General features: G+C 40.9%; 1 protein-coding gene across 4 annotated transcripts in view; it reads left to right on the forward strand.

Annotated features, from left to right (window-relative positions):
• Positions 1–9,946, forward strand: part of MRPS34 (mitochondrial ribosomal protein S34) — a 135,298-nt gene extending 125,352 nt beyond the window's left edge. For 2 of the 4 annotated variants that reach the window (XM_085884053.1, XM_085884066.1), the window contains exon 5: positions 9,665–9,943. Coding sequence is in view for 1 of the 4 variants with exons in the window: in XM_085884085.1 (XP_085740211.1) it covers positions 9,665–9,714 (50 nt within the window). In the remaining 3 variants the exon portion in view is untranslated. Of the gene's footprint in view, positions 1–9,664 lie in introns of all 4 variants that reach the window. The other 2 variants (XR_015058957.1, XM_085884085.1) reach the window with 2 other exon arrangements.
• Positions 9,947–10,175: the final 229 nt, after the last annotated feature.

The following is a 10,175-nucleotide window of genomic DNA, read 5'->3' on the forward strand; positions in this document are numbered from 1 at the left end:
GTGATAATGTTTGACCAAGTTATAAAAATGATCAACATGATGTGGTACGAGTGACAGGTTATTAGCTGCAAAATGTCGAAAACCCGGTTTCGTTCAATAACTTTCAAAATTTGACCTTTGCATAACCTTTAAAGGTCCCAAAACAATGTTGTGGACATTAAAATAAGGAAACAGGATACGTGCTATCGCTTATTGGAGTTACTTCGTCGAAGAAGGTCGAAAACCCGGTTTGATTCCCACAACTTCGAAAACTTGACCTTTGTGAACTTTAAAGGTCAAAGGTCAAGGATTATGACCTTTGGTGCAAAACTTCCTCTGAAACATTCCAGGAACAATATAATGTCATATAGGCTATATGGCATTTCGCATTCCTCGGATTATTTATCCATACTTTGATGAAATCAGCATAAAAACAAATTTGAAGGGGGCGCCACGGGCAAGGTGTTCAAGATAGAGCAAAATGGTTTGAAGACTTTAGGTGGGGAATGACCTCAAGATTATGCATAAAAAATATTGTCATCCTAGCTCTCAAAGTTTGGGCGGTTGTATGATTTTTATGTCAAAATTCGCAATTTTCAAAGTTCGTGACCTTGTGACCTTGACCTTGGGACGAAAATGAAAAATCGAGCTCTGTGGGGCTATGCAGGTGCCATTGGGCTAACCAAATACCGAAACCCGTCAGATTCGACAAAACCCCAAGGAGAAGATGCAAATTGAAATTGGCTACCCCCTAAAAACACATGTTTTTGGGTGTGGCTCCGCCCATAATCGGCGCACCACATCCATTCTCAGGAAAACACAACTAGATCATGATATAAACCTCCCACCAAAATTTTATCAAGATCGGATCAAAACCCCCGGAGCTATGCTCGGGACAGACAGACAGACAGACAGACAGACAGACACACAACAATAACGAATATAGTGGTCACTTATTTTTTTCGTGAACCAATATGCCACACGGCGTAGTCTTCATGAACTAAGACTGATTTATATATGCTTGTCATGTGATATTTCCTAACCAGGGGCCATAATATTCAACACACATTCACCATACGACATTTATATCAATGCCTATACTTTAATTGTCCTTCTGCATGTGTGGCACTCTCAGATTGCTTCCATTACCATCAATCACAGTGCACTATATCAACACATGACTATGCTACGGAGCATTTATTTTACACAAGAGATCTTATTCGATCACATGTTATTTGTATTTGATGCAGTTTTTCCCTCTTTCTCCTTAATTATTTATAATCATACACTGTACTAGCAGAGGTAACCGCACCTTGTGCAGAACGAATTTAGAGTTTAGAGAAAGAGAGCCAGGTACTATGTACAATTCCAATTAATTAATCACATATAATTTAGCAGGCAATACTATAATAATATTGGAATGATTCATACCATATTTTTTTTCAAAAATAACAGGCAATAATATGATACAACACGTCAATACTACACAATAATGACGACAGCAGTGCCTCTGGATAGACAACATTTCGAGTCTGGTTGTTGGGTGCCAAATTTATGAGCTTGGCGATTATAGATAAGAAGATGATTTGTAATACTACCTACCACTGGGTGCCACAATACATTTACAGAGAGAGAATTGGGGTATTTCCGCCACCCTGAACCCCTATACCCTGTAGGTTTGAAAATGGTTTCTTGCATCCATTTCCCAAGAGAATTCGAACAGTATGCATTTTGATGGGGTTGCAAATGGTGGAGCTGATTCTCTCGATGGACAGACAGAAAATACAACTTTATACATATGTAGATACATATCCCCCTGTTATATGGCAACTCATTACACGGAATTTCGCCATAACATAATGTAGAAATTAGGAAACCAAATCGTTATACATCACGTTAAATTCACTTTTACAGAATTTTTAATCTAAGTTATACATTTTGGAGGGAGGGGAGAAATAGATATTGAATGCAGAGTCTGTCATGAAATAGCTGTATTTGGCACTTTTACAGAATTTTTAATCTCAGTTATAAATTTTGGAGGGAGGGGAGAAATAAATATTGAATGCAGAGTCTGTCATGACATAGCTGTATTTGGTCTGGACAGTGTTGGCAGGAATTAGATGTTTACAGTTTTGGCAGGGTTAGATGTTTACAGTGTCGGCAGTGATAAGGCATTCCGGACGTTTTTTCAATCTAAGAAAAAAAAACATGCCTCCAAAGAAACAAAATATTGGCAGGAAAACAAGTGGTACGAAGCAAACAAATCAATCAGAGCACTGGAGAGGCAGGAGCACCAGTATTAGGCATAGAGCAGCTGTTCATGTGGCCCATGCTGAAGCCCATGTTGTGGACAGTCAGGAGCAGCAGCCTGAGTGTTGTGCAGCTGAACAATCAGCTGGCATCATAGATACAGTAGTATTACTTTATTTCTATATTGTGCTATATTGTGGTTTTTTTTTATTGCCATTTCTTAACATACCTCCCAGCCATTGACTTGATGAAAGCAGGCAGTTCCACAGAATCCAACTACCGCAAAATAAGGCAATTCTCTGTGTGTATGTGTGTACGTTTGATAACTATAGAATTGAAAACAGCTGGGCCAATCTCCACCAAATTTTGCATACAATCTCAGGGTATCTAGAGTCAGGTCATTGGAAAACAATAACGCTGCCTCCCCCCCTCCCCCCCCCCCCGAGCCCCATCGAGTGTGGGGAGATGACTTGCTATTTTTGCCTGTACACATGGAATAGTGCAAGTGGCCAGTCCACTTTCACGACTCCATGTGTGCAACAATTTAATTCTCAATTTTATAGACCAGTCCACCCCGGAGAGGGAACATCCAGGAACACATGTTTCAGGCTTGTATTGGCTGCAGTATAATCTTATGGATATGTAGATAGCTGTGGCTCTGCTGAGCTCATGTCTAATAGGTAGAGCCTGGGCAATTGTTTAGTCAGAAGAGCCTTTTTAAATTTTAAATTGTTCCTGGCTGCCTTCAGAACTCTTTTGTGTACCACAGACAGGTTAATGTGTGGCAGGCATTTCCTGTTGATCAGAATGCATGCAACAACAGCTGGTGTGGCACTTGCTTCCTGGTACCCCTTGCTGTAATGGGATCTTATCTCGACTTAAGGTCTTGTAGTGTTTGACCAGTTCACTTTGGGGAGGAGCTTCTGCTCACAATGATGAGGGCCAACAACAAGCCCAAAGCATATGTCCATGGATGTTCCATCTCTAGGGTGGACTGTTCAATGAAATTGAGAATTAAATTATCTTCCCAGTATTGGCTGCAGTCCCATCTTACAGAGTTGTAGGGAGTTGTTCTTCTGTGAAGCTCCTGCCTAATAGATGGAGCCTATGCAGCTGTTTAGCCACAAGAATGCATGCAGCAAAAGTTGGGGTCAGAGGAAGCCAATCCTGAGGAAGTCTACTGTGAAGCAGGTGAAACGTCACCTGAGACTGGATCTCATTTTGCTTAATTCTGAAATCAGCGGAGTAGATCGAGTTTACTTTTGGTTGGAAGCGCCTTCTTTTAAAACCTATAAATCCAACCGCCCCAATTTCATACCAACTATAACGGATGCTTATGGAGTGGAAACATTGAAGGTTTGCCACTTGTTCTTGAAGTCCCACGAGCGATGTGCCAAGGAGTACCTGAATCTGTGATTTAACCACATCTGCTGCCTTGCCCACTGAGGTTTCAACCCCCAGGGGAGAGCCTCGAAGCATGCAACATCATGCGAGCCATGGATTTCCTTTTTTCTGAGACTCAGGCTGTTGGCCTGAGGAAGTGGGCTGTGAAGCGGGTGAAACGTCAACTGAGACCGGGTCTGCTCTTGCTTATTGCTCAAATGAGGGAGTAGATCTAGTTTATGGTTGGAAGCATCTTCTACTTCTTTAATAATTAATGTATAATCACAACTGTCCCAATCTTATACAATATATATATATATATATATATATATATATATATATATATATATATATATGTACATCACAATGGCATTCAGTAGTGTAGAAGAGAAGAACCTGAGATGTGCAAATGAGGAATATCAAAAAAATAGAGAATATGGCCTATAAATATAGGTATACAGAAAATGATAGTATCAACAGATTCAATGAAGGTGTTAGGGAGGCAATGATATGAGATGGCATTGAATTGCTTCCTTGAAGGACTGAAGGAAAGAGTGGCATTGATTTGAAGCAAGGAATATATTCACAGGTAAAACATATAATGGGGTCAAAATGATGATTGGAGTAAAGCAAGCTGAGCATGTGTAACCCAGAAAGAGTGGTGAGATGGTCATGGGGGTCAAAAGGGCATTACAATTACACTTGAGTACATGTTGCATTTTCGCAAGCTATATCTTCCTGCGGCAACTAAAATTAGACTTGAACTGGTGAAATAAAGTTCAACATAACCACTCCTACCAGTACCTGACACTGCATTTATTGTGATACAAAGTAAGATCTAAGGTTCCAACTTTGCTTGAGGCCAAAACTAACGTGAGGAAAAAAAAAGAAACGACACAGAAGGTTCTCTTGGGGCCTTGGAAGCCTTACAAGCTACCAGTGTGGCTTGTAAACCTGAAGCAGATGAACTAAGCAGCCACAGAGAGCCCTTTCTTGCTCAATTATGATTACAGGGGCAACTCAGCTATCACATCAACCCACTGCTTCTTGAGTTGAATGGAAACAGCTGAAACAAATAGAATCATGTTTGGATGAAAGCACAGTCTGCACTCGAAAGAGGTATTTGTTACTCAAAGTTGTTTCCTATAATACCGGTATGGATAGGATACAAAAACTTGAGCATTTTGTCAAGTAACAGGCAGTTATTATGCAAGCGATCAGATAGATTAGTGTCACTTGGAATACATGGTTGAAGAAATAATTTATAATTAAGGACAAGATATATAATTATATGAAAGCTGATCTTCTTTCTTTAATGGCCACTATTATCCCACATTGTGGAGTCAGCCAGTGGAAGCTTGACCCAAATCTTCACAAACCAGCTGGTCAGGCCTAACATTCAACTAGTTGAGGCAGGAATTGTGGAATTTGGCCAGAGTGATGGAAATGGCTCACCTACTCTTTGCAAAGGACTCCAAGAGATCTTTAATGTCAACCAACAAATAGTGGCAGACAGGATGGATTCCCATTTAGCATCCATTTGAGGGACAACATACACATTGATGAATCAACATGCCTGTGAAACACCAGGATGACAGTTTATAGCTGGGTCAGGAATCAAACCCAGGCGAGACTGCTTAGAGCAGGTATGCATACCTCTCGGCCATCCTGTCAACCCTCTGAAAGCTGATATGATAAATAAAAGTTTTGGAGTCAATTCTGTATTCAATTCTAGAGGTTATAGCGAACGACAATGCCACCTACCATCTCGAAATGTGTCCATCACTGTCATCAGCAATGACTATTTGCAATGTTGTATTATCTCAGCAATACTTCCAAGTTGTAACGCCATATTTCTGAATGATCACTGCAAAAGGTGTCACACCCAAAAACGTTTTCCAGACCCTTACTTCAACTTGTAGCATCTTGTATAGTGGGAAAGAAAATAAAAAAAAACAAGAAGGATGTAAAATTTCATGAAGACATCATACTTTCATACTTTCATCAGTAAAACAGCTAAACGATGACATTCGATCACATGATAATAATCCACTGTCTATTCTTGGTGTCCTTTGCTGCACTTAAACTGAACTTTATTTGTTTTACCGAGATGACGAGTCTTCTCTATTATGATCTAGGCAAAGTTTCCCATTGTCTTGTTCTGGGAAAGCAGCTTCTGAGCAAAATACAGTTTGTTGATGTGGGCAGTAATGGGGATAATGGAGACAGGGGGCAGTCTTGGTGAGTGTAGGAAGGACTTACAAAGTCTATTGGATCAAAGACAAGGGTGGGGTGAGTGTAGGAAATCTTCTTATTTCGCTTGTAGCACATGGCTGTGTATATCATCATGGCTGAGGGGTGCAACTATAGCACTGATGCAGTGTTGAGGCTGAAGTGAGTGCAAACAGTGTGTCAGCTGCTACACTGCTACCTGCAATATCAGTCAACCAACCTTTACAGCAATGCCAGCCAACCCTTTGCAAAGGGAATCAATCCATGGATGGGTTTCTGGGAAAGGGAAAAACTCCACTTGAAACGAGTCCATTGGTTGGTTGATTGAAAGCCAAGAAGAATTGATTAAAAAGTAAACCCCACCATTTGTTCATTTCCCTAATGAGCCCTGAGCCCCTTTGCTTTTTGTGAACCAAATTTATTTATCTCTTTCTTTCTTCTTCTGATTCTTATGTTTTTTCTTCCTCTCTCTGTAGATTAGGGCTCATGGAAAAGCAGGACATTTCTGGCTAAAATTTTATATTGTAGACAAATATGTATGTTCATGTTCATGTGCATGCGCAGGTGCGTATTTCACAGCCATTGAGGGTTTATGGTGCAGAAATAAATTTATTTTGTGTCCCATCTTTCAATCAGCAGATCATGTGATGCCATTCCAAGAGAGCATTCCCAAGCAGAGATGTGCTGGTTTTTTTTTTTTCCTTTGCTTCCTCGCTTTCTTGTCTGAAATAACCTCTGAGCAAGGGGCTATTGAAGTACAAGGGGCCATGCTTCACTTTGTTTTTATTTTACTCCCTGGTGGGTTTAGTTCCCATCCAGCGCACATCCTGAGAATTTTGACCACCTGTGCTATCACACCCTTGAGTGGAAATCTGGATTCAATTAAACTCCAGATTGCAACTCATGCTGTTTATGTCTCGTTTTACAGCCATGCTGCATGCACTTTTTTCCCTCCACATCCCTACTATGTTGCTGCATGTGACTATGAACTTGGATCTTTGGCTGTACTGCTCTCTCATCCTGCCCTTGCAGTGTGCTGTGTTTTGAGCCTCTATTCCTGTATTATATGTACAATGTGCTCCTTGACTGTATATTTAATTGTACAATAGGCTGTGACCAAGTAATTGCTTTAAGATGGAAAATGAAACTTTTTCTTTTTGTTGGGCTGCAATTTGGAATTTGCACCTGTGCATTTGATGTTAAGTTCATTAAAGGGCACGTAGCATATATTTTAATGTTTTTTTTTTTCTCTTTTTCTAGAAACTTATGGGTGTATATGTATAATGAAACAATTTACATTGAATCATGTTGTACAAGCATGGGAGCTATAATCTGCACTTTTCTCACTCTGTAGACAAAAAACAACTTCTGTTGCACTCGATACTTTTTGGCTCGGTTAGTGGAGGTGACGTAGATCAGGTAACGCACTCCAGTGTTAAACAGCCCCTTCCGTAAGGGTGCAGTAACCATATCAATGATTTGGGTGTTGCTGTGCAATCTATTCTTAAGGTTTCACGACTTCATTGGCTATTGCTGATAGTGTCTCTGTTTGTGACGGAAGAAACGCTGCACTGGTGATGATGCAAGTAACACATTTTATTTGGGTGTTGCTTTAGTCTGACAAGGCAAGTAAGGATCAGAAGCTGAATTGATTGACTTTCTCAGAGGTCTGTTGACTCTCTTCACCACTGCCTTGGATATCCCATTTGACTGAGAGTATTTTTGGTGTGTTTGTGAAATTTTGAAATCCAAACATGCTGAAAAATCAGCAAAGTCCTCCAAATTGAATGGTGGTCCATCATATAAGATGTTAGTGGCAGGTTTGCCATGACAAGCTATATGTGCCTTTACTTTACTCATCACTTCTCTTCCTGTATTGGTTTTCAGATCATCTACATCAATACAGTTGCTGTATTAATGGACTGTTATCAGATCGTTCTTGTGCTCAATAGAGCCAACATCAGTGGCATTCTTAGCCCAGGATCTATCTGCAATGTTATGAGCTATTATTATCTCTTTGTCTGCGTCTGTCTGTTTGTCTCTCTCTCTCCCCCACCCCTGCCCCTCTCTATCTCTGTGTGTCTCCTCTCTCTCTCTCTCTCTCTCTCTCTCTCTCTCTCTCTCTCTCTCTCTCTCTCTCTCTCTCTCTCTCTCTCTCTCTCTCTCTCTCTCTCTCTCTCTCTCTCTCTCTCTCTCTCTCTCTCTCTCTCTCTCTCTCTCTCTCTCTCTCTCTCTCTCTCTCTCTCTCTCTCTCTCTCTCTCTCTCTCTCTCCCTCTCTTTCCCCCCCTCCTCCTCCTCTCTCTCTGTAACTTTCTCTCTCCCCCCCCTCCTCCTCTCTCCCTATCTCTCTCATCTCTGTTATTTGGATTGAAGTAGCTTGCATGTTTCATAAGTGGAAATGAATTCCATTCTCCCTCCCTTCATGGCTGACCAGTAAACTCATTCTCCAGCTCATCGCCTGCATGCCTCCTGTATCAAATCCTATATGGAAGTTGTGAAGTGTCTCCAAAATTTCTCTCTACAGTGATTTTGATACCATGCTGGTTTCTTTGAGAAATGATTCCGTCCTGCACAGTGGGCTTGCCTCTGATATAATAGTATGTACTTGTGGGACTGGACGTACTTTCTTTTGAGCCAGGTCTTCCCTTCAGGATTATGACATTACTTGTTGCTCTGCAGTCAACATAGAACTTGAAGAGTCCCAATTCCCAACTAGAACGGCGTCATAGTGCGCGTCGTCTCCACTTGCATGTTCATTCTGAAGAAAAATACCATCGTTAACTGAACACGCTACGATTATGATCCACTGCTATTATGGCCCATATACCTGTATCATCCATGCACCCTATTATGTCACATAGTTTCTTGGCATGGGTTATGAATGTCATAAATTTAATTCTTCACTCGCATCGGGTCATAGATCCGATATAAGAAGTTTGGGATATTTTGGATAAAGATTCCAATTCAACCAATTATGGCTGGAACACCACTTCACCAATAATGTCATTGTTATCGTCATATACAGTATATATACTCCATAGGTAGTTGATGACATATGCCAAGTTTCAATATTTTTGTTGAGCGGTTTTGGAGAAAATGATGTCCAATTTTTTCCTTTAATCCAATATGGCTGCCATACCATGTGACCTATGATGTTGGAGTTAGCAATAAAATATTCTCCATGGGGAGTCCCTCCTATATTTAAAGTTTTGCTTCGATCGGACAGGCGGTTGCAGAGAAAAACATTTTTAAAGCAAAAATATGCAGACGCAGACGCACACGCACACGCGCACGCGCACGTGCGCACGCACACACACACACACACACACACACACACACACACACACACACACACACACACACACACACACGCTCTGCAATTGTCTCGCATCCCTTTCAGGGCAAGACTAATTATATCCTGGCAAAGACCTTGTTTCGCTTTTTTCTATCACCATTGCATTTCCAGATTCTTCCTCATGTGTTATTGTCAAAATTTATTCCGTGGAGCTTTCTTCTATCAATTCCCTTTCAGTCATCCATTTCTGTGGATCTTTTTTGATGTTCATTCAAGGACTTCTGAGGTTTTTGCATGTGAGCAAAATGGATAGATTTCTTACAGACATTGTAAGTCCTTCCATATGCTGGACACATCTCTGTTGCAGGCATGCTAGTTGCAATTGTCTCCTGTTTTTGTTTCCGCAGAGAAAAAACAAATTTCCTGGCCTCCCCCACCACCCCCACCCCCCACTTGTATGTTTAAATGGTTGCCTGCTCTGCTGAAGAAGCTTTTGTCTGATCATATTGCCTTTGATTCTACAGACTGTGCTTTCTTTTCCGAGTTCCACTGTGAGATTTTGGAACCTGCCTGACTGCCAGAGGTTGCCCAGCATTGACGCAGAAGCATCTATAGTCTCATATTCCAGCTGATTCCTGCAATTGAGCAGGTATCTTTCATAAATCGTGTTCGTTTCTCAAATGCAGTGAGCAAACTCATTAAGTTCAAGATAATGTCCATATTCAGATGGTCACCCATGTTCGCTCCAATCAGTAGTTTGTTATGAACATCAAGAGTTTGCTTTCAATGCATGTAATAAATGTTACCACTTGATATTGCTGCGTTGAGCATTGAGATTCATTGTGACTTCGTAACTATCTCCAAAATGTCCAATTACACACTATATTGCCACTGAGTGTAAGTTTTGAAGAGGAGGAGACATTGATGTGCATAAAGCACTGAGCGGCAGAAACCCTGTTTCATTATGCCATCATCCTTTGAGATGCATACAGATGACAATGGACAGTGAGATGTGTGGCCTTTTCGAGCCACCTG

The sequence above is a fragment of the Eptatretus burgeri genome, chromosome 1 (genome assembly GCF_056783735.1).
Source record: "Eptatretus burgeri isolate ZD-2024b chromosome 1, Ebu_testis_v1, whole genome shotgun sequence".
NCBI classification, from domain to species: Eukaryota; Metazoa; Chordata; class Myxini; order Myxiniformes; family Myxinidae; genus Eptatretus; species Eptatretus burgeri.